Below are 26,173 nucleotides of genomic sequence, written 5' to 3' on the forward strand. Positions count from 1 at the left end.
AAGTGTGAGAAAAGTGGCTCAATGCTCTAGTAATGAAACTCTCAAATTGAAAGAGTCGAGTCTCTCTCCCATTCTCAAAATATGATAGTGGAACTTTGCTTGACATGCACCTCACACAGGAAGGAATTCGCAGGAGGAATAAATTAGTCGCAAAAACAACTTTCTTAACAAGCAATCTTGCGCATATAGTGATGAGAGGGGAATGCCCAGTTTCATAGAGCACCTTCCACTGCAGTTTGCCTCTGGAACTAATTCCGTAAGCATTGATTAACAATTGTCCAATATCCATGATGGGCCTTTCTTCAAGAACACGGAGAAGACCAAGGAGATAGATGCATCAAATAGTGTCGAGGAGTATCTAAGAAATGGTAACTTATTCTCAATGATGCAGAAAGGTTGCTTCTCAAATGCAAAAATGAAAGTAATTTCAATATGACACCATGAATGAGTTCATAATGCGTGAGAAGGGGAAAATGATTTCCGCAGACCTCATTAATAGGATGTCAAGATCATCAACAGCCAAAAGAGTATTTAAGGCAAGCCATGTGTAATTCAAGAAGTCAATGAGTAGAACCGTCATCTACAGCATTGTGAATTAGCAAGCTCGGAGTAAAAGGAAGCAGAGAAGTTTATCAGACTTCAGACAGCTCACAGATTCCAAGGGTTACCTGCAACAGCAAGTTTTAATTGTGGCGAGACATCTCTTCAAGAAGAAGATGCCGAAGCCAGCCTAAATTGGTGCACATAATAGTATAAGAGATAGCATTGTCCCAGCCTAAATTGGTGCATATAATAGTACAAGAGATAGCATTGTCCGACCAAAGGCACTGAAGGATGTCTCCTGCTACAGGTATTTTGAACAAATAGGAGTGCTGTGTTGAAAACCAATCCCTTGTTTACCATTCAGAAACTCCAGGAGCATTCATGAGGTATTCAGTACAAAAAAGCAAGTTAAATGTTATGTGTAGAGCAAGGGTAACTTTTGCATCTCACCATATGTATGAGGCATCAGCCTAATAAAGTGATACATGCCATAAATTTAATTAACAATCATTCAAAGTCAAATTTTGAAGCGTTGGCAAAAACATATGCCTAGAAGACAGCTCTCTAGTAAAAAGAGATTAGGTACATATAAATAATTAATAATTTATATTTATTCTCTCTTGCTTTTTCAGGTGAGAGTATCCATTCCTGGCGGCTTCATTCAGCAATATAGGGAAAGGTGTACGTGAACTGAAAATTTGATCACTATTTACAAATAATTGTACATTACAAGTTACCATATAACTTGACAGAATTTGAGTGAACTACTGTGCACTGCACTTCCAAATTGGATGGTAATCACCAGGTGAACATCTACCCAGCAGCAAATGTGCAGGTGATGTTAATATAATTCTGAATGGTTAAGTACTCCCTGTTGTGCAAGGTAAGACATTCTACTGATAACTAAAGACGCCAGATATATTTCATTCGAGAGATTAAATTCTGCACATGACACTCCATCCATAAGGACCTCAGGGAGGGATCAGAATTCCAACCTTATATCTAAAGTCACATTTAAGCCTTAGGTCTTTTAAGCAAATGCACTACCCAAAGCAACATTCACATTGATCTTGTACTCAAGGCACTGGAATAATTCTTCTCTCCAATACAGGAAAATAATTTAAGGCAATAATAATGAATTCCCTTTATTCTCAAATACAAGTGGATACAAAAGATTTATTGCAAGCATACATTTTGCAATAATAAGTTACAAAGTCTTCGCAACATTTAAGTTTCACATCATTATTTCTCATGAAAACTTCAAAATGTAACCATACATGGGTGAACAAAACGTTTGCTACTTCAACCTTCAGGTAATTATTTGTGATAGAAAAGTTGGAAGAATATTATTTCTCAGAATTAATCTTCAATAGATAACCATAAGTGGCAATCCCATCCATGAGACTAGCTGTACGGATGGTTTCGTCAAATTGAATGCACCCATAAAGTGGAAATGGCAACTTTTTACTGAATGTACCATGGTCCACTCCATTTACAAAAAAATGCAAATTTCCAGATGCATCTTGCAGAAGCCCTACTCTGTCCCCAATCTGAAAATTTAAAAACAAAATATATCAGCCCTTACCTTAAGACAGAAACGACATACTTGAACAAAAAAAATGTAACAATGTCAACACATTATGAATAGGATTAGGTCCCCCATTCTGATATCCCAATGCACTACATGGATCACAATGGAATACGTAATGCAGTGGACCCCATGTACCATAATACTCGCTTTGAGATGGTGGTGCTGCTGACCCTGGGTCCTACATAAAAGTACAGCCATATGATCACTATACCATCAAGTAACAAAGGAAGCTGGAGATTACATTGTCTCAACAATAATATCAAATCAAGGAAGTATGTAATTGTCCCTGCCTAGTGGTCCTTTAACATGTTATTAATATCAACTTGAAATAGTTCTATAATTTTGATTCAACAAAGTTTATTTATCATGTACTTAAAAAAATGATCACGGGACAAACAAATACAAGAATTTTCTTTTCAGTGTACTGGTTTATCACGAGTTTGATTGCACTGGTCATGTTTCTCTATTGGTTGTAATTATTCTGACTTACATGTGGCTAGCGATTTCAGCTGACCTTTCTCTTTAAAATTCCTTGTGATTCAAAAAATATAGATTTTTAAGTCAGAATTAGGTATTAGAAACCACTAAATCATATTTGACAAAATAATGAATCTAACCTCAAGAATGTCCAGTGCGAGAATTATTTTATACTTTTTCTTTGCATTTTCTCACTAAGGGTAATCTAGTTTGTTTCCATTAAATGTTCATTCCTTTTTGTAAACGGAAATATCGATGCCAAAAATTTCAACTTAATTTTAATCCAACTTATCATTAAATAGTTGGCATCGGTAACAATCTCTTCTTGCCTTCCAGTTGCATCTCAAATACCACTTATTATAATAAGACTCGTATGAATTTCAGCTTTCTTACGGGCACTCCCATTTACCATCTTCAATTACAGATTCCTTACCGGCACATTTTGTCAGTAATGGCTAGACATGCCACCTTTTAAATCTGCTAGCCTGCCGGTGTTTTACCCAATGCATGGAACAACTTCAGTTCAACACATTGTCTTTTCCTTCTTTTTATTTAACCTAGGTTACCTTAACTGCTTCCTAGTACCAAATACCTTTTACCTAGGATACCTAGTATATATAAAATATATTAACAGTATAAATAAAATAATAGTACAAAAAATAGTATATAGTAATATAATAGTAGCAATATAATAGTATAATAAAATATATAATATGTAAATAGTATAAATATATATAAAATACCTAGTATAAATACCTATTATAGAGAAGTCTTTCATTTTTTTCCTAGCTTGGGGTTGCTAAAATTTTTTCACAACAACTTTCATTTAAGACTACCATTTGCAATAGCACACAGAAGTATATATGCTCTTTCCAAACTGATTTTTCATCCTAGAATATTTGATTCACATTATAAAGCTTTCGTATTAATAGGAAAAGCTCTCCAGTATGGTCCCATTCTATCCGCATAATACATTGGGCATAATTAAGAGTAATTTTCAGCCACCATCTGAGCAAAAGCCATGCTCTTGTCCTTTTACAGATAAAAAGTCTGTGTAGCTACACCGGACTCATGAGCCAAAGTACCAAAAGGGACCCAAGCTTCCAACTTCTTTGGGTTTACAATATTCAAAGTTATATGTTTTCTTTTGATGCCACACTTGGATGCTATTGTTTCTGCACCATCTAACTCTCAGAACTAAAAATTATTAGGTATGTGCATGAGGAATCACACGCGCACATGGTAAGAATATACCATTTATAATAAACAAATGAGGGGTTCATATCATGGCATTGGTGCTAATCATCGTCATCCGGGCCGTGGCATCCTACGAAGTAGAACCCATTTCATTGAACCACGTACTCCCAATGGTGCTTCCACAACTTAAAAGCAGTCCTCGAACACAGATTTTGGAATGGCCTTCAGCTCCTGCACCACATTACTCAATGTTGTCGAACCGATTCCCTTTGATGCTGGCAAAGCTGTACAATCTTGTGTTTTGCCAACAATTAATGCACAAGGTTCGATCAATGCACTCTTACATTTTTGTGGTGAAGAAGCTAGTCACAGTTAGACCAGAGATGCTGACTTTACCAATCACAGCATCACGCAATCTTTTCAGAACTTCAATGTAAAATTCTTCGTCAATCGTCTGACCTCTTGGAGCAAATTCATCATGCACAACACCCTCACAATAAAAGAAATAATTAAAAATGCAGGTTGCATTCTTTACACACACCTCGTATGTGTCACAGCTCTTCAATGTGCACCATTTTTAGAAATAAGTGAATTACTTGCAGCATAAAACATAGCCAATTCATAATTTATACCACTGGAAAAATGATGCATTAATCAAATTATTTTTCATCCATGTCCAGAGAACTTTTAAGAAAAACAATTGTCAGCAGAGTACTGAAACCATCCTGCATCCCCTTAATAAATCACCTAAATTTAAAGCTCACTCGATTAAGTGGGAGATTGGAGTAGCAGGGGCCAGATTAAGGAATTTACTGTACTCATCAATCAAGTTTTCTTCATCGAGATAATAGGAAAGTGACATCGTGAAAATATGTGATTTAAATAATGAATGTCATAGAAATAAGACATCTTAAAAATTAGGTTTTCATAAAAATGAAATGTTTCATATTTTTCTCTACCTTCATATCAACTTTCTCTTTGATTTGATAATTTAATTTTGATAAATGTTCTAATTCAATGAGGCAAAATAAAAACCCTTTATACTTACTTTTGGCGATACATTTCCAAAATATTTCTTCTGCATTTTATCATTGTAAATTTGCTTGCCAGACCAATACCAACCATCGGGCCTTAAATAAAAGAAAGTATCCAGATAAAATATGTATTAGGGTGAAAGTGATTCAGTGGAACCTAATAACACGAGCATGATCCATTCTACAATCTATACCGTACAGCAAAACCCTTGTTTAGTGAAACAACATTCTACAAATAGGCTAATGTTAAATATGAAAATGTGCTCCATGCCAAAAACAATGCAGCATATGGAAGGTTTTTTTTTTTAAGTAATCTACCGGTTAGGGTAGGTTTTTGGACGGACACAACTACCAAACAAATATTTTATTACTCCTAACAAAACACAAAATCAATCATCCTACTCTATATCAGGTCCCTCTTCATCTCAGAGTACTTCCTTCCTCCCTTCATCCCGTCCAACAACCCTATCCTGTTCCTTCCCTTTCCTCTTTTGCCCAACATTCTACCCTCTATCACAGTCTTCAACATCCCACTGCCGGTCAACACCCCCTTCATCCACTTTTCCTGCCTCCATAGGATTGCTCCCAACAAACCCCTCTCTTCGCCCACCATACCAAGTACTTCCTCATTTGTTTTCTTCTCTGTCCATTTCACCTTCTCCATTCTTCTCCACACCCACATTTCAAAAGCCTCCAATCTACGTCTATCCTCCTGCTTCAATGACCACGTTTCCGCTCCGTACATAGCTACGCTCCATATCAAAGTTTTTGCGAGTCTTTTCTTAACATCCTTACTCAAAGTCCCTGTCATCAACTCCCTCCTCCTTGTGAAAGCCTCTTTGCCTAGCGCAATTCTTCTCCTTACGTCCCTACTACTTTGACCGTGTTGGTCCAAAACACTACCGAGATACGTAAACTGTTCTACCTGCTCTAGCTTTTGCCCTCCTATTTTAATGTTAAGCTTGGCCTTTTTCTTTCTAGAAAATCGCATAACCTTTGTTTTATTAATATTGATTCTCATCCCATACCTGTCGCACTGAATTTCCAATTCACTAAGCAATGCTTGCAGCCCCTTGGCTGACTGACAAACTAAAGCTTGGTCATCAGCAAACCTAACTGATTTTACGAATTCCCCGCCCACCTTCATTCCTACCTCCAGATGCATACATTTTTAAAGATTGTGGATCACCCTCACCTTTTCTTCTTTTGTGGAATTAAGCAACTGGGAATGCAAACTCTATTTGTAAGAGCAAAAAACAATCAAAATAAATTGTTAATTATTTATATAACATACCCAATTTTATTTACTACAAGGGTAATCCTAAAAGTAAGGACTCCAATTTATTAGAAAGAGAAAAAACTATTTATTTCCTACAATATATATATATAGTATATACGAGGGTCATCCGGAAAGTAGTACCCGTTCGTGAAATAAAAAGACAAAAGTAAATATTAACAAACATAAAAAATTTTATTTGAAAGAGGATACTTTAAACTACTTCTCAACATAATCTCCAAGCAAATTAAGGCATTTGTCATAACGTGTGACAAGTTTCTGTATTCCTGCTGCATAGTCCTTCGCCGCCAGCTCATTGAGATACGCGAGGGACCCATCTTGCACAAATTTTTGCATAATGCAGATGGTGTTTAACAATTTCATGAACAATTGTTCGAGAAACATTGGGAAAATGCTCACAGATGTCATCAATTGTGACGCGCCGATCGTTCCTCACGAATTCGTCAACTGAGCTCACCAGTTGGTCTGTAATGACAGACGGTCTCTCCGAACGCTCATCGTCGTGTGTGTTCCCCCTCCCCATGTTGAAGTTGCGACACCACCGCCGAACAGACGACTCGTCCATTACATTGTCTCCATACACCTCCTTTAATTGGCGATGAATATCACATGGGCGAACGTTTCTTGCATTGAGGAATTTAATCACTGCCCTCACTTCACAACTGGCGGCGTTCTCAATTTTTTTAAACATTGTAAACAATCACAGAAACAACACAGGCAATGCTAGCGTCACGCAACTTGGCTCAGAGAAGGCAGACAAGCCACTGAAGCTATCTGACCTCGTCCAGCGGCTACTCGCGTCGTCAGCACTTCATGCGGCACGAACGGGTACTACTTTCCGGATGACCCTCGTATATATGTGTATATATATATATACATATATATACATATATATACACATATATATATATATATGTGTATATATATATCCTTTCCTGTATGATGTTGTATGAATTCTAAAAACCACTGTCCTTTCCTCTTGTGTATTGTCTATTTCTCCTTTGGTGGGTGAAAAAGTCCCCTGACGCCATCTCTTGGCTAAAGAATCGGGGCGCTTGGCGACATATTAGACCCACGGATCTCAGGGTAAATTACGTTTCCTCGATAGCTCAAGTGGTCACTGGGGGCAAAGTCCAGACTATAGGGTGGGTGGTTGAATATGTCCCAACCAAAGCCTTGCGGGACAGTGACGGTTTGGTGGGCAATGTGTGGGCAAGCGTCGTCGGGGAGAATTCATACGCTCTTGCTCAACATTCCTCTTCTTCAGTTCTGAATTGCCCTTCCGAGATTTTTCATTGTTTCACAGTACTCGTCAGCATTTATTGCAGTCCCAGCAGGCATGAAGTCGACCAAAAATACCCCCTTACAATCCCAAAACACAGTTGCCTCGACTTTACCAGCAGATTGTGTTTGTTTGAATTTTTGTGGCTAGGGCGTAGAGGGGTGCCACCACTCACATGATTGTAGTTGGGTCTCAGGTGTGAAGTGAAATGCCCAGGTTTCATCACCCGTGACAATCAAGTTCAAAAATCTATTCTTTTCATCTGCATAGCTGCAAAGAAATTCATGTGAAGAAGCAACGCTGCCATTTGTGGTCTTCAGTCAGCATCCACGGCACCAATCTTGCACACACCTTCCGATATTGCAACTTTTCCGTTAAAATCCTGTGGATGGTTCTTCAAGAAACACAGGAACCAAAATGCAGAGATTATACGGCATGATCTGCCAATCATTACGCATGGTTTCCTCAACCTTCGCATGTCTTGCCAGAAATTGAGTCCCCCGCTCCTTTGTTTGTCCTGAATTTCAGGACGACCAACTCTCTAAACCACTTCCAACATTTTTGACATCCATGCACGTTTGTCCATACACTTCCATCACAATGTATTTCAAGCAGTTCAACCCCTTCGGCATTCAAAAACCGAATAACAGCGGGAACTTCACACTTGTTGGAAACATGCAACAGGATATCCATTCTCAATATCTGCCAATCCTAGACAGAGCATCCCAGCTATGTGCACGCATGCTTGTTTGGGAGTGGTGGAAGCAACAATCACAACAGAGCCACCAACAGCTGCAAGAGTAGTTTCTTTGATCCCCAACGTTTCGGAGACCTTACTTTTGTGATTACCCTTGTAGAAAGCTGTCTAGAGCAATTTGTTTTCACGGATGCTTCAAAATTTAATAGAAATGAGACTCCGAATGATCATTCTTGAGACTAACTGCAGTAGAGGCACGCAGTGAATCTGGTAAGTCCCCTCTTCTGGTCACTCGTTACGCAAGAGGTCCCATGGTAAGTCATTTAGGGGACCTTTTTGCTCATTATGAAGATTACTTACAGTGCAAAGAGCTCATTTAGTGAGGTTTCACTGTGTTTCAAACAAGAATGTTCCATAATTAAAACAATCACTGAATTATTTGATTAGGAATTAAAAAATAATACATTTTTCAAATCTTGTTTAGATTTTACCATATATCATGAGATTTTCCAATACAAAACATCCAACAGCGGGCATAGGCATCAGAAGTTTTTCCAGTGATGCTGTCTTCTCAGGAATGTAGTCTCGGGTATAAATAGCCTCTTACCCCATTGAACTTAAGTGAAGAACACAAACCTTACTCACGAACCTAGGAAGTGGTCACCATGACCCTTCCATCACCTTTACAGCCACCAAAAGCCCCTCAAAGTCAACTAGTTTATAAGCAGTAGTTTAACTAAAAAAAGTTATTGCTTACTCCAAAAATATAAACTTAAGAAAAAACGGATATTCACAATTTTCCACAAGATAATATTTACTGAACCTCCGGGTTTCAATATATTCCATAATCTTCAGAGAAACCTAGTAGATCAATTAATCTTATCTGGTAATAACTTAAGAAATGAATTAGTTTTCAGTTTTGCTGCGCATTTATAATTTTTAAATGGAAGAGCACTTTAAACCGAGCTTACACAGAAATATGTACAGCGGTGTACACACATGTATTGCTTTTATAAAGTACTCATTCCATGGATAATAAGGCACACCCTGACAAGAGTATTTCAGCGTTTCATCCTAATATAATTTAAGTTATCAGATGATGATGCATGAGTCTGTTTTCCATCATGTTGAGTAACTATACATGGCAAAAATTTTAGGGAGCAAGTTAACTCTTTTCCAGATTAGTACGAATGTACACAATATGTATAAATGGCTTATGCAGAAGCTTGAGGGATTTAAATGACGACTGACTAGAGAAGAAATTTCCCAGCAAGGATTCTGACAAATCATTTTTGTGCCTTGAAAATTCTTGAAACATGTGCAGAGGAATCCTCCGAAAGGGAAAACAAGGGAGCAACTGAAGAGGTCCAAGTCACTTCAACAGGTTAAATTTTATTCCGCCTGATAATGATATTGACTACTCAGCTGATTATGGGGTTGAGTTTCACTCTCAGTTGGTGAAATAGGGGGTGGAGTTTAATGACTGACTTAAGTTTTGTGCATATGAAAATTTTTAAATTAATGATGTAGAATAATGTCATCACTCAATACCAAATGTTCAGAGATAAAATTGTTAATTAATGGACATGGTGAAGAACCTAGTAAAATGTGATGTCCTCTCAGTAGAGTAAAGGTGAAGATTTTAGGACAAAAAAAAGCTAATTGGGTATAGCAATAATTACTAGACAATGAGACTTGTATCATATGGCATTATATGTAACTTTGATGGTTAATTAAATAACTTACACCGTATTTCCCGGCCCATAAGATGCACTTTTATTGCTCCAAAATGTGCTCTAAAATCAGCCTGCGTTAGGGGCTGGGATTATGAGTGTTTCACTTCAATAAATATGTGCACAAGCTGATTCGGTGGAAAAATGCCATATTTCCTGGCTCAAGAGATGCACCCTGATTTTTCCTCTCGCAATTTAAAAAAAATACTTGGATCAGGCAGGAAATACCATATTTTAATGTTAATCCTAAATACTAGGAAAATTGAATGGCTACATAGAAAAATAAGCCTTGATTACAAACTCTGATAATGTCGCTATTTTGGGTCCATATTATGCACCACTTTTTCAATACTTTGGTTAACACTACACAGCACTTTCTTGGAAATTCCCAAATAAATCTCAAATTTACACAATTTACATTCAGTTTCATCTAAAATGAGGTGCTCCAATGAACTTTATACGCGCTGGCATGATGGGATGTTCCCCTCTACTAATATATACTTTGCATGTATCTCTTTAGATAAACTTGAGTGTGCATGAATTGTGTCATAAAGGCATACAAAATTGTTGCTTTTATTTTAATAACATTGAAATAATAAAAGAAACTTAGCATTGCATAAAAAGTTAACAGGATAATAATCTCATGGGATCTCATGAGAAAAGATTGTTGTACAGTATTGCATTTACACTTGACTCCTTGAATTGCTCTCCTGGACATGGAACCGATGCAGGTTAACAGCATTTAGCCCCAGTGATATCAAGTTACAGGGATTACATCAAAATGGAATAAATTTTGACATGAGTAGCTGCTTATTTTTCAATGTAATAATTCAATTTCATTCATAGTGTAAGTTTTAACATAAAAATATTTTCCTGTTCTTTCTGATCAAAGTATTTTTCTTAAATTTTAACCCGATCTAGCAGGTAACATCTCATGTGTTGGGAAATATGGTAAAGAAATTTACTTTGTTTTCGGGAGAAAATTAGGCAAGTAATTGAAGATTCTCAATCACCACAGTCAGCTTATGTCCTTGGATCAATTAGCATAATCAATGGAAGCTCTTAAAAGACATGACAATTTGCAGATGTATTATATACACAATTTATTTATTGATTTATCGCAAAACTTCCTATCCATATAATAGTACATTTGGGAAAATAATGGTTAATGTTTTCACCAATGCTGGAAGCATACCAACATTATAGATGCTTCATCTTAGGGAGAAACGATATTTAGTAAGCATGTACACATCTTTTGCTAAGACGATAAATGGAAACATTTGGCCAGTATTGGAAAAGTAGTGTCCACAGCAGCATTCCAATTTGAGGAATGGATTGGAACTTGCATCATAATTTTAATTACTTAATTTTTTAGTTTAATTTTTTCATTACTTAGTTCCTTCATTTTTCAAGTTTATTTCATTTAAATAATAAGAAATCGATTTTTGTCAAAGAAATACAAGTTGGAAAAAAAATGAACACAGCAGGACTTAACAAAATTTAGGAATATCAGTAAGAATACTGAAAACAATACACAGCAATAAGTACTCACAAGTCCAAATGAAGTAGATAATAGATCGAAACTATGAGGAGAAATACGGAATGAGTTATAACATGTTAGAGATAATGAGGATAATATGGCTAAAAGATATGCTTAAAAAGCTTAATCAGTATCTGAAGGTATTTTATTATGACGAAAACCTTTGAGGGAAGAAAAACAGAAAATTTTGAGATAGAAGATTGGAGAGTAAAAACTGGTGAAAGAGGAGATGGAAAAAATAGAGAGAGGAATTGTAAAATAAGATTACAGGACAATCTATCAGGAAATAATGAGGAAATATAAAAAAAAACCACAAGACTGATAAACATAATAATAGCATGTAAATGAAACTGTTCCAACGTGAAACTTCAAATAAACCTATGCATGGTTTGTGGTCTTGAAGAAGGTAGAACAAAAATCCAGTTTTTTAAGGTTCCAGTGGCTAATGATGAAGATAGTCTGGACAAGTAACCAATGAAGAAGTTGATGAGAGAGTCAGGAGAAACTACCAGTTGATTAAGCCCATAACATGTAGAAAAGAAGGGCTAGTAGGGCACCTGTTAAGACACTGAATTTAGTTTTTGAGTGATTGAAGAATAATAGAAGCATACTAGAGAAGACGACATAGGATGTACTTTTTTTTAAGGTATTCTACCGGTTAAGGTAGGTTTTCGGATGGACATATTTACTAATTAAATAATTTGTGACCCCTAGCAAAACACAACATCCTACTTTACATTAGGTCCCTCTTCATCTCTGAGTACTTTCTTCCTCCCTTCATCCCGTCCAACATCCCTATCCTGTTCCTTCCCTTTCCTCGTTTGCCTAACATTCTCCCCTCAATTACAGTCATCAACATCCCACTGTCGGTCAATACCCCCTTCAGCCACTTTTCCTGCCTCCATAGGATTGCTCCCAACAAACCCCTCTCTTCGCCCACCATACCAAGTACTTCCTCATTTGTTTTCTTCTCTGTCCATTTCACCTTCTCCATTCTTCTCCACACCCACATTTCAAAAGCCTCCGGTCTACCTCTATCCTCCTCCTTCAATGACCACGTTTCCGCTCCGTACATAGCTATGCTCCATATCAAAGTTTTTGCGAGTCTTTTCTTAACATCCTTACTCAACGTCCCTGTTATCATCCCCCTCCTCCTTTGTGAAAGCCTCTTTTCCCAATGCAATTCTCCTCCTTACCTCCCTACTACTTTGACCGTGTTGTTTCGAAACACTACTGAGATAAGTAAACTGTTCTACCTGCTCTAGTTTTTGCCCCCCTATTCTAATGTTAAGCTTGGCCTTCTCTTCCTAGAAAATCGCATAACCTTTGTTTTATTAATATTGATTCTCATCCCATACCTGTCGCACTGAATTTCCAATTCACTAAGCAGTGCTAGCAGCCCCTTGGCTGACTGACAAACTGAAGCTTGGTCATCAGCAAACCTAATTGATTTTACGAATTCCCCGCCCACTTTCATTCCTACCTCGAGTTCTTCCCATGCCTCTTTGATCATTTCCTCGGCTTACAGGTTGAACAGCAACGGTGATAATGGGCAACCCTGCCTTACACCTCTTCCTAACACTGCCCATCCTGACTCCCAGTTTCCCACCTGCACCTGCACAGTCTGAGACATGTACAGGTTGCGGATTAGCCTCCTTTCTCTCCAATCTATTCCTATTTTCTGCAATATACTCATTAGTTTTTCCCAATTCACTCAATAAAATGCTTTTTCGAAATTTACGAAACGGGCAAATACCTCCTGGTTGTGTTCTATATTCCTCTCAATTAATAATCTCATTACTGCAATGGCATCACGCGTACATCTCCCCTTCCTAAACCCAAACTGATCATCCCCTAAGTAATCATTTGCCCTACTCTCTATCCTTTTGTTTATGATCCTGAGAACAACTTTAGCTGCGTGGGATATGAAACTATTTGTCCTGTAGTCCTCGCAAGATGTAGCCTTTACCTTTTCCGGAATAGGAACTAAAACTGATCTCACAAAGTCTTCCGGCCAGATACCTTCCTCATAAATAATACGGACCAGCCCCAGCTGATATCTTCCTGAGTCACCTGGCATTTTCCATGTATACCTGCATTTTTTGTGGTGTCTAAACCAAGTGTTGGTGATGACTAACCCGTCTCCTGCAGAACTCAACTGCTTTCTCCCCGCGGTCATTCCTTGTGCCTAAACCTTAGTCCCCGACCTCGTCACCATCTCTCCCTTCGCCTACCGTCGCATTCCGATTCCACATCACCATCAAATGTTTCCCTGCAGCAACACACGCGATTATGTCCTCTAACTGATCGTATATCCTATCGACCTCTTCTTTCCTATTGGTTGCCGGTGGCAAGTATACATGAGCAATGACCAAGTTCGTCGGCTCTGCTTTTATCTCTATTAATAATAATCTATCCGTTACCTGCTCCATGTCGACTACGCTTCTTCTTACCTCTTCATTTAATACTATGGCAACCCCTCGTTGGCTCTCGTCCCCCCCGCTGTATATTATTCTATAATTATCAATCCATTAATCCCCGCTATCTTTCCATCTCACCTCGCATCGACCCAAAATATCTATTTTTCCCCTTTCCATCTCTCGCTTAACGTTCTCCAATTTCCCTATCCTCATCATTGTCCTAACATTCCACGTTCCTATTCTAACTAATTTGGTCTTCTTCTCCTGTGTCTTCTTTCCCGCTGCTGCTGGTTTTCCCTTGCAAGGGTTTCGTGGGATGACGACCGCGGACGCCTTAACTCCCCCGCTGCCGGGTACGACAACACGGCTGATTGGGCCGAGCCCCTTAGTTGCCAGGACTCAAAATCTCTGTATAGTCCATATTTTTCTTGGAAATGATAATTGAGGTGGTTTCCCGTTGCCTTTCTCAATAGTGTTTTTAACGTGACACCATCACTTACTGGCCGCCCCACTGGGGTCAGACACCATTGCAGCCGCCTCGCTGAGGAACAGACGCTGCGTGGACTACCTTTCATCTGGCTCCTAACCTTCGACCTATCTGGCATGGGTGACCCTACCAGTAGCAATAATTATTACTCCCGCCAGCACAGCTCTAGGGGTCATCGGAACACACAAGTCCTTCCACCACGCCAAGGTTGTAGTCCGGGGAGGATGTACTTAATTGATGAAAATATAAAAATATATTTTTAAATTGAGAACATCCCAGAAGTAGATGACGCATGCCACTCACGAACTCTACAGATTATAGAAATTGAACAAATCTTCCGAAGCCACATGCTGGCTCTTTCTGTAATATTCATTTCTGCATCCTTCACAAGGAATTCAATCTATAAACAATGTCTAACTCTTTGGCTTGGGCATAATTTTCCCTTAATAGTATATTCTCGTGAGAATGACATAACCATTGGTTTAATGCACAAACATTTTGTACTGTTAGCCATATCTTCTCAGGAAATAATTTGAATAACTTTTTTTTAAAATTTCACTCAAGGTCTTTCGTCTATCAGACAGGTCTTAATTGGAATGATGCCCAAGTGAAAAGGTCAAAAGTATTTTTGCATAATGGCTTAAAACTATCTTCATCACATCAATGAAAAAACAACGTTCTTTTTGCCTCACAATGGTGCACTGAACACACAAATTTATAAAACACTTAATAAACTAATACTTATATATTTATAATAGGAATACTTATATATATTTATAATAGGAATACTTATATATATTTATAATAGGAATTGTATCTATTTATCACAGCAGAACAAAATACTAATGATTTAACTGGCTCTGGATGAACAAATGCATTACTACAAGCAATACAAAAATAGCTTTGGCACCTCACTATTTCAAAGTAGCCAATGGAATCCTGCATAAATATGGCCTTCCATGGATTTACACCTCTAAATAACATCTTGGTTCATGCACCACTCTTGCCAATTTTGCTCAAACAACAAATGTGATCAGCAGCGTAGGATTTGCAATAAATGATTTAACAACTTAACAATGAAATTAAAAATGAGGCATAAATAAAAGGTAGCAACTATATGAATTAATAAATCTAATTCTAATCTGTCGATCTGAAAGAGATATTTTCAAGGAACCAATATTGTCAATTTTATTTCACCATTCTTAACCATTAGTTTTGGTCACATTTAATGCAAAATGAAGACACTTTTCATCCCCCTACCCTCAAATTTAATACTTTTAGAACACCAACTGAACACCACTTATGTTGACAAAATGTCGCCATGTTGAGAAAGTATAGAAGATACTGATAATATTGTTTTAAAATTGTAAAAGCACAGCAAAACCAATTGAATTCATCACTAAGTCCACATTTTTGAGAGCATAAATCACATATTTATCAAGAAAAACCACTAAAGAAGTATTTATTTAAACATAGGCTCATCCTGTGAGGGTAACTCGTAATGTGACCAAGGATCAAGGAGACAGCGGTCCATTTCTCAAGGGACAGTGCGCCCCCAGTAGTCTAGGGGCATATGTTTGAGAACTACATGTCTGGGAGATATTTACGTAATGCTCACAATGTGAATAAGGATCAAGGTGACTGCGGCCCATTTTCCAAGGGACAGTATGCCCCTTGTAGTCTTGGGGCCTATGCTTGAGAGCAGCTTAAGTCTTTCAGGAAATTCATCCACCCAACACTTGTTTTAGTTCACCATTTGTTAAAATCAATGAACCAAGATAAATTGAGGGAAAAATATACAAAGCTAAATTTGAGCCCTTAAAAATTATATAACAAAAGAGAACAGAGCATATTACTCGCAGTATTTCTCTTTGTCACATTATACCATGAGGCATACGACACAAAGCATCATTACATGAAAAGCTTATCCAATTAATGAGCCCAAGCAATAAAATATCAATGGTTAACTTTGCTTATCGTAAGCAAGCATATGATTTGGTGTTATTCTTCTGGTCTCATTGAAAAAGTGGCAAGATTTGCACAGAGTAATAATATTTCTATGAGGTACGTCTAAAATTAAGCCTGAAATTTTTGTCTTTTAAGTGTTCAGGCATAAAGCTTGAAAGTAATTTATGTAAGAAAATACCTATTCTTCATATTTTCAGCAAATGTAGATGGATCTAATGAAGTCACTCCAATACAAAAAGTGACATGTTCAGAGGCAGATGTTGAGGTATATTCAATCTGGTTCGAATATCTAACAACTTGGCTGGACCCCTGGGGTGATACATTCGCCACCTTCCCTTTAAATTCCACCACACAACTTCTCAACTCCACTTCAAATAATTCATTTATCTGAAGCGTTCTGTTGGTCACTGACCAGGTTTCAACTGGGACATGGCTGAAAGAACACACATAAAGTTACATAATTAGAAGTTTAAATCAGTCTCTTGTATAGCATAATAATAATATACTTCATTCGTTTTAGGAAATGGTGCAACCATATTAAATGTCAACTGACTGAATAAATGAACATAAATTTATAAGCACATTAATGAAAACACAAACAAAAATTCTTAGATGTGAAGAAGATTGTTACACAAGAATTCATCAATTGAGTCAAGTGAGTTAGCAATTAACCACGAATTGACCCTCTTATAGAAATTTTGGATACCATGCAATTTCAATTGAGTTGACGACCAGTTATACAATTGAATGTTTGCTTTATTAAATGAGTTGTAAGTTAAGGACAGTCTTCAATAAGTGGCATTCAGATTCGCTTTACCCCTAATGGTATAGTTATGGATGTGAGATCTTGATTGGCGAGTTTCTAGACTAACTTTTACATGAATCAGAGACTTAAATGCCAACTAAAATGCAGTCATGATTCCATACCTAACAAATATGGCTTGCAGGAACCATTTGGTGACATAATAGCAAGAGAAAGAATAACTCTCTTTTGCAGTAGCAAGATTTGTTTAACATGTGGGGAATGACTCCATAAATTAAAGAGCATTATAAAAATGATGTTGAAAGAAGGCATGGTTAAGTGGTAGCCAACCCTCATTTTAAATAAGAAAATTTGAGCTTTATGAACAAAATAAACAGCTTTACTCTGTTCATTACAGATCTGAACGATGTGGGTCTCACAGTTAATTTTGCATCAGTGTAAATACTTAGTATGTTAGCAGTTTAAAATTCAGTTATTTTGATTGGAGACTGCATACAATATGCAGAGTTTTTTTTCAGTATTTAAATGTAAATCATTGATATAAAACCATTCCTTAGCCTGTCTTTGGGTAGTGCTAGATCATACCTTGGCATTTTTTTAGGTAAGCAGTGTCATTGGCATAAAGAAAGATTTAATTTCATATTACAGGTAAATGATTAATAATCCTGATTAACAGTATTGGGTCAATCACAGACCCCTGTGTGATAACACATTTGACAAACAGGTGAAGATCGACAGCCATTTGGTGGCGATCAGCCACATTTGACTTCATTAGTATCAGAGCAACTCCCATTTAACCTTAACACTCTAGCTTTGAAAATAACACTGAATAATTAAATTACTGAGATCACATAGTGTCACCAAGACTGAGTCACTCTATTCAAATGCTGACGAGATAATTAACTATGGATTCTACAACCACAATTTAGATTTCCCAGATTGAAAGCATCCTATGATTCAGGAAGCAGATTAGATTATTTGACTAAAACACACATTTGATCTTTCATTATAGCTTCAACCATTTTACCTAAAACAGGAACTATAGAAATGGGGCTGTGGTTTGCTTAATTATCTTTCTCACCAATCTTGTTGACAGATACTGTTTAAGATTATTTTAGAATTGTTCGAAAAACTCCAGTTTCAAAACACAGGTTGAGTGACATAGTTAATGATTCACAATGTCCTTGATCAAAGAATTAGGCACACCGTAGTTATCCTTACAGTTGGAATTTTTCAATTTTTTTTACAAATATTCAATGGTGTAACAAAATAAAATTTAACCTTTCAATTCTTTGGAGGAAGATTTTGTAGCATACCGCCAATATTGGCAGCATCAACTTTTTCAAAGAACATATTGTTTTCTATAGCTTTTCAGAAAAAATTGTTTCCAGTATCCAGGGTTTAAGGAAGAATTCAATGGCAAAGCTATACATAGTTTATTCAGCCTTATATTCCAAGTGACTTACAGGCTCAGCAACAAAAATAAGTATATACACAGTGGGACCTTGCTTGCCGAGAAACTTTCTCAACCATTGATTTGCAGAGAGCGAAAAATATATTTAAAATTGAATGCTACGTGAATGGCCTTTCACATAATGAGTGATGTGAATAGGGAACCTCCTTGTACAATTGCACACCTCCTTCTTCAGTTTTTTTTAGAACTTTATTCCCGCTAGCAACTTAAAGAGTGTCTTAACTGACCACACATTTTTCCAAACTTGAGTTCAGACTTAATATTAAATTTTTTCACTCTAAGTTAATAATACAGTGGAACCTGCCTAAACGAGCACCTCATGTGGCGAGTGATTCAAATTGAGAGCAAAAATGTTGCTCCCGAAAATTACCTGCTTGACGAGCAACTTTTCACTTAACAAGTGATGAGGAGGGGTGTATTCCTGGAATGATGCCCCTGCTACTTCAGTTTTGTGTTAAGCAATAATGATGCTAGTGCAATAGTGTTAAGCAATAACCACTAGCACCTGGAATGATGCCCCTGCTACTTCAGTTTTGTGTTAAGCAATAATGTTGCTAGTGCAATATTGTTAAGCAATAACCACTAGCATCTTAGGGTCCCTCATGATCACAAATTTTCCCCAACATGTGCTCAAACATATTATTTGTTATTTTTTTTTGTTAAATAATATATTTTTAATAGTTTTAAAAATATCTCTGAAATTAAAAGCCGCAGAAAGATAGCCATAAGAGATTATCTGTGACAGTAGAAATGAAATGTAAATTCATTAAAAAGCAAGAACAAGGTATGAGCTTGGCTGATCCAGCATGTACATACAGTAACTCAACATCAGCGATTTTCACTTGCCTCAACAACATGGGAAAATTCAAGGTGATAAGAGCTTCAAAAGGAATGCAAGAACATCTACGCAACGGCTGCATATCCTCAATGATGTTGAAAGATTGCCCATCAATGGATAAATGAAAAGCAATTGCTATGTGACATTATTAACGAGAATATCATTTGTGAGAAGGCAAAAGTAATTTTTGGTAACCTTATTAAGAAGATAGCAGGATTATCAATGACCAAAAAGCATTAATGGGATGCAAGCAAACACATTCCTACCCATATACAGCAGAGAACTTTATCGTTGACTAGAAGAAGCTCATTGATTGAGAGGGCTATCTGCTGCGACAGATTTTTAGCTGTATTGGATGAAGTCTCTTCTAAAAGAAGATGACACAGTGACCTTATATATCTCCACATAACAGCAGAGGAGAATAGATTGCCTGGCCACAGGCCTATGAAAGGCCATCTCATACTGTCATTTTAAGCCAATGCAAGTGGAAATTATAAAATTAAACCCCTGCCTACTTATAATTCAGAAACTTCATGTGCCTGCAATGGAGTGGTAAGTCCAGGAGAGCAGACTAAATGTGAAGTGGAGGTCAAGGGAACCTGTTGCATCATCCATGTGTACGAAAAATCACCCAAATTAATAAGGCCATGCTGGCTAGAAATTTGTTTCTGATAATGCGGAGTCACATTTTCACTAAGTTTTGAAAAGTTTGCATTACCGAATGTCTCCAGGCAGCCTTCTAATCAAAAAGAATAAGAAACGTATCATAATTAATGAACCAATTATGTTGACTCTTCTTGGTTTTTACAAATTACGAACATTCCAGGTTGGTTCATTCTGCAATAGATATACAATTTTTTTCTAGCATGTAATGTATTATTATATTTTACATTAATGTACATTGGAAAAATGTTTTCATTAACTGTTTTGCTTTAAGAGAAAGATTCTGGAATGAATTATGCTTTATAAATGAGTATACACTGTATACAATATCATTATTTTACTCAAGAGGCATTATCAACAAAGAATTTGAGTTAGATTACAGTATACTTTGCAAGGAAGGTTTCAGAAGGCTGAAGAAACAAGTGCAATACATCAGGAAGGAGAATGCTGCCAAATGGAGGTGCACCATGACAATGTGTCCCCCTACTCACCTATTTAAGAGTACAAACTATGAAACAAGGTTGTGGGAGCATGACTCAATAATTAATCAATTGTTTAAATATATAGTTGTTTCAGGTGACCTCCAGTTATCAAAATGACAGCTGTCCCAATAAATGGAACACCAACTACTACGTTCAAATAAATTAAACATTGGAAATAATTAAATTGTATGCATACCATAAATTAAAAATCAAGAAATTTTGGAATTAAAAACAATCTAAGAAAATGGTGAATTCTACTCAATCTAACATTTCTGATTAAATAAAGCCTAAAATATATGATGTTATAAAACCCATTACTTGACTGTTAGATATGGAATTGATGGAATGTTTGTGTCAAACAATAACACTTCCACTTCAAAAATATTTGCTCACTTTCAGATGCCTTTAAAATGGAAATTTTTCTACTATTTACCTTGAAAAGCAAGGACAGTAAATTACATGACAATTACCATTTAGAATTTCTGGAAGCTGTGGTTGAATTTTGAATTTCATAAAATTACGAAATCAAGAATTTTTCAGATTCCAAGATGAGCAAGATGGAATGAGTAAGAATTAATTTTCCAAAGGAAGACTACAGGTATCATTGTTACAGGCAAGCACAGGAAGTAGTTACCCAAAGGCAAATGCTGTCAGGCCATAATCTGAAACAGCAGTTAACGGTCCTCCTCTAATGTGAAACAGAAGTTTCTTTTCAGTCTTGTCATCTTGAGGTGATGGATCTGTAAAATTATAAAACGGAATAAATAAATAAATATAAATTTTTATATTTTAGAAATATATATAAATGTGGGTCGTGTCAGTCCAGTGGGTAGCGCATTGGACTGATGACCAGAGGGTCCCGGGTTCGATTCCCGGGCGAGGCACTCTGGGCACCTGCAGCTCCACCCACAACAGGAAACCACCTCAATTACTTCTCAAGATTTTTATGATAGACAGTACTGAGAAATCCAGTCCTGGCAACTATGGGACTTGGCCCAATCAGCCATGTGTCATACTCAGCAGCAGAAGAAGCAAGGTTTCCACTGTCATTATTTCAGTAAATCCCAGCAGAGCAAAACTGACAGCAGCAGTGCAGAAGAAGACCTAATTAGTTAGAATAGGAACTTTGAATTTTAAGACAAATTTGATGACTGGAAAATAAGAGACGAGGTGAAGTGATAGTGGTATTTACCAGAGTAATTGAAGTAGTTAGTACAGAGCAAGGGGTTGAGGGCCAGTGGGGGATTCATAAATATTGAAAAAAAGGTAGGAAGAAGCATAGAGCAAGCAACGGATAGATTATTACTAAGAGGTAAATGCAGAACTGGAGAACTTGGTCATCGTTGAGGTATACATGTACATGCCACCAAGAAATCTTAAGTAAAAAGAACTCGAAAGGGTTGAAGATCAGTTAATAGGACACAATCGCGTGAGTTCCTGCAGGGAAGTATTTGATGGTGATGGGAGGACTTGAGTGTGGTGATAAGTGAGGGAAGAATGGTGCTGAGGTGAAGGTTTTTAAGTACAAGAAATGACCATTAGGAGAAAGCAATTGAATTTTGCAGGAGACAGGGGTTAAATATCACTAATACTTGGTTTGGATATCATAAAAGGCATAGAAAATACCAGGTGACTCGGAAATATTATATTAGGCACATATTTAGGAACAGCGAGATCAATTCAGTTTCCTGGGAGCAGATATGAACTCTTCTCACAATTTAGTAGTCATGAAATGTAGTGTCCAATTCAAAAAGGTAAGGTTTGGGAGATGGTTTAGGAAATGGAATGTAGAAACATTAACTGGAATGACAAGTAAGGAGTATAAGGAGGCTGCAGAGAAAATCATGGATGCTGGTAAAGAGCAGAGTACTATTGAAGAAAAATGGATTAATGTACAAAAAAAAGGGGACATGGAAAGTTGTAATAGACTATTGGAACTGTTCCTAGGAGAACACACATGGCTTACGGATGAGATAGACAAGAGAAAGAAAGGAAGAATGTAAACACAGATTGAAGTAGAAGGAAATAATAAGAGTTAAATAGTAAATTTAGGCAGCTATTAAATAAGAGCATAAGAACATGGTGAAAGATGCAGTGTAAAGATATGGAAAGTTTGTGGAGAAAAGGTGAATTTGGTGTGCTATACAAAGAAGTTGAAATGCTATCGGGAAGCAAGAGGGAAAAATCTGTGTTAACAGTTAAAGAGATAAATTGGGTAAAACAATATTTGAAGCAGAAATGATTCAAGAGACATGGAAGGAATATATAAAAGAACTTAGGCCAGCAAGGTCTGACACACAGAATGAGAATATGGCATAGCTGAATACAGCTTAGGTCCAGGCATAGGAGGGAAATTGATGACTGGGATGTTGAGGAAGGATGTCAAGAAAAGACTCGTTCAAAGTTTGATATGAAGCATAGTTATGTACAGCGCAGAAGCATTGTCACTGAAGCAGGATCATAGGTGTAGATTGGAGGCTTTTGAGATGTGAGGGTGGAGAAGGGTAGAATGGGTGAAGTAGACAGGAAGGGAAACAAATGAAGGGCTAGGCAAAATGAGGGAGGAGAGGGGATGGTAGGGAGTATTCATGAGCCATAATCAGGATGCCAAGCATATTGATTGGCAATGCTACTTTAAAGACTGTATTAGAGGGGAGAATATCAGGAAACCGAGGAAGGGGCAGATATACAATAAGGATGTTGGATTGAATGAAGGGAAGAATGAAGCGTACAGAGATGAAGAAGGGCTTGTAGTATGGTTGGATGTTGCGTTGTATTTTGCTAGGAGAGACTAGAATTATTTGGTAGTGTGTCCAGCCAAAATCTACCTTACCCAGTAGATTAGCTATAGAAATAATAATTATTTACTAATTTATAAGACAATATGTACTTTTTTCCCATACTTACCTATTAGCTTGGATTTTTAAATTTCTGATAATTAAAGGTGATGATTTGGTCCAAAGGTATTAGTTCTACTCCTTCATTTATAATAAAACACTACAACTGCTACAGTGTAAATACATTTTTCAGTTATTCAATGTTTTCAAATCATTTGCCCATCAAATTTATTTAAGCCATAACTATTAATTATTTTATAAAAATTTAAACTCGCTGCAATATAAAATCATTACACATATGAGAAACTGGGCTATCAGACCCATAAATAAATAGTATTATTATTTGATACCCAAGGGGAATATTGATTGATTGGCCCCAGCTTCGGTTCAAAAAAATCATTTGTCATTATACGAAAATTAAGACAAACTTTTTGTTAGTGGTTGATTACTTGTTTTATAAGGAAATTAGTAGACAATAATTCTTTATTACCTTGGATTTGCCCCTTGAAGTTTATGGTCCCAGTTCCCTTAGCAATGAGGGAGGACACTAGGCTTAATACAGAACTACTTGACTTCTGGATGCCTATATTCCATGTTCCATTACTTTCCTCCCTGAGGCTTACTTCCAACTGTAGTTTATGTTCAGCATTCATTTCCTGGAGTAAATAAATAACCAACAAATGCTTAATCAGTGATACCGATAGGACATCCAGTAAGGTTCATCAATGACAAAATAATAACCAAAATTATTTTAAGGGACAAAAGTAGAAACCAAGAAGTTACATGGGTAAATAGAATTCATTTAAGGACATTTCACACAAAATGATACTGTTTATTATATTGACAAAGAGGAAAATAAGGTTGCGTTAACTGGTAAGTCTATTTCTAATAAATTCAAAATGAGTAATCCTTAAGAGTTGCTAGATCAAATGTTCTATTTTTTTCACCCATTCCCTGGGTAATGTCCCACGCTTGCTTATATTGTTGTTCCAGGATGCTAATTTTCCCACTGCTATGGTTCTGCCCAAGCAAATGTCTTGATAATATTCATTGCTAAGTGTATGATTCACAAATTTATCTCACTGAAATAGGGCTTATTGAGTTTCTAAACTTGGTATCTGGATAAAACATACCACAATTTTGATATTACAAAATATTCGTCACTTAAAAGAGAAAAATCTATATCCTTTCCCTTCTGTCCTCAGATAGAGCCATTGCAAAATGTGAGTATTGAGCTGAGTAAGCATGTCATTGAAATGAGGTGGATCAAAGGGAGCCATGACACCTGACGGGATATAATTTTGGCTCAGATAAAAATGAAAATAAATACTACTTCAAAAGCTAACACTACTTGGAAATTTCTGTTGTCCCAAAAGCATAAAATTACCTAATGCAGGGTGCATTGCTGCTTTATCATCATATCAAAAATTGTATCATCCTGAAATTTTCTGAATATGAAGATTTAAGCTCTGAGCAGTATATAGTTGACTGCTTCAATTAGTGGAAACTTGCCATTTCTGAGAGAAATTATAATCAACAATTGTGATTTCCACTCTACGATTTTTACTCACACCATCAAGGTTTCAAAACTCCATGTCATCTTCCACTCGGGTCGTATGAATAAAAATAGTATAGTGGAAATCACAATTATTAATTTTCATTCCTCCCGGGTGTAAGCTCTGGAAATGTTACTGAGTTTCTTAGATTTCCTTGTTAACTGTCATTAATTACAACACGGAGAAATCGTTAAAGAAAGGCTATTTCTTAAATATCCACCAATAATTTCGGAAATCTCAAAAAAGCGAAGATGGCTAATACTATTACTTTCAGTCTCACAGCACGTAGTCCAGGGGTAGGGCTACTGACCGGAGGGCTCGTTCGATTCCCAGACTAGCCTTTCCGGCTAGTCTGGGAATAGGACAATAATTCCATTAACCCTAATATTGGATTTTTCGCACTGAACTACTTTAAAAAAACCGGAGAATATTGACTAAAATCCTTTCAGCATTAAAAGCTTCGATAAATACTTCATAATTAAATCTTTCAGAACATCCTGAACGAATGCACATCATGGTTCCCAAAAAATCACTTACAAGAATGAAGGGCAAATCACTAAAATTCGACAAGTACAGTAGGTAACGCTCCATAAATGATTTCGGTAATGTGTACTTACTATGATCCTGATCTAAGACTGACTTGATCTTCTGCTGTCGCTTTCACACGAAGAACGGAGGTGGACGGGAAGGTCACACTGGATGTGAACGGCCTGGCACTACTCACCAACTGACAACCGCTCGCCCGGAATGGTCGAAGATAACTGAGCTGAGGCTACGATTGGGTAGTCCGCTCATGAATGAGCGAATCATAAGACCCGTTCTTATTACTAAGTGATTGAGGATCTCTTCATTATTTTCAGACGTCAAGGCGTTGGTGCAGAACAGTCGTTTATTATCCGTGTGTGCGAAATATTAGCTGGTTTGCGCACGAGGGAGAGTTTACTTTGGGTTTAATTTTTTATTGAAGTTTGTCGATCGTGCAAGTTCCGCCGCGCCGGAGCGTCGCCCGCCCTTCACTTAAATCGCTCTAGATCGCGCGCCGTCCACATACATAGTAATCGAATTCAAATTGTGTGTTTTCATCCATTATCTTAAATAGCTTGTGGATTTTTTTGTTTCTTAAGTAGGTCAGTGACATTAATGTGCACGATAAAGTAACCTTCGTTGAGCCAAAGGATATATTCATTTATTAAATTTGTAACTTTCATTGTTTTAACTTACCCCTTGTTTATAAATTCGGCATTTTCGATAGAATTAGGTTGGCCCCCCCTTGGGTCTTCTGCCGCGATGCACG

General features: G+C 37.0%; 1 protein-coding gene across 1 annotated transcript; it reads right to left on the reverse strand.

Annotated features, from left to right (window-relative positions):
• Positions 1 to 1,678: 1,678 nt before the first annotated feature.
• LOC139696468 (neuralized-like protein 4) lies at positions 1,679 to 25,616 on the reverse strand. The gene is made up of 6 exons (XM_071595252.1): positions 25,497 to 25,616; positions 23,814 to 23,979; positions 21,121 to 21,226; positions 16,445 to 16,699; positions 4,857 to 4,938; positions 1,679 to 2,093 (listed from the first exon to the last, which is right to left on the reverse strand). The coding sequence occupies exons 2-6, from the start codon at positions 23,974 to 23,976 to the stop codon at positions 1,890 to 1,892; spliced, it is 810 nt and encodes a 269-aa protein (XP_071451353.1). The 5' UTR covers positions 23,977 to 23,979; positions 25,497 to 25,616; the 3' UTR covers positions 1,679 to 1,889.
• Positions 25,617 to 26,173: the final 557 nt, after the last annotated feature.

The sequence above is a fragment of the Hetaerina americana genome, unplaced genomic scaffold (assembly GCF_022747635.1).
Source record: "Hetaerina americana unplaced genomic scaffold, ioHetAmer1.1.p SCAF_7, whole genome shotgun sequence".
Classification (NCBI taxonomy): domain Eukaryota; kingdom Metazoa; phylum Arthropoda; class Insecta; order Odonata; family Calopterygidae; genus Hetaerina; species Hetaerina americana.

Bases quoted from the DNA above. Each gene is read 5' to 3' on its own strand.
- LOC139696468 (XM_071595252.1), bottom strand. From the start codon at position 23,976: ATGAATGCTGAACATAAACTACAGTTGGAAGTAAGCCTCAGGGAGGAA. The intron at 16,700-21,120 runs GTAACTACTTCC...GTGTTCTTTCAG, and splicing joins CTGACAGCATTTGCCTTTGG to CCATGTCCCAGTTGAAACCT. The intron at 4,939-16,444 runs GTATTTTCTTAC...CTTTTATTTAAG, and splicing joins GCTGAAAATATGAAGAATAG to GCCCGATGGTTGGTATTGGT.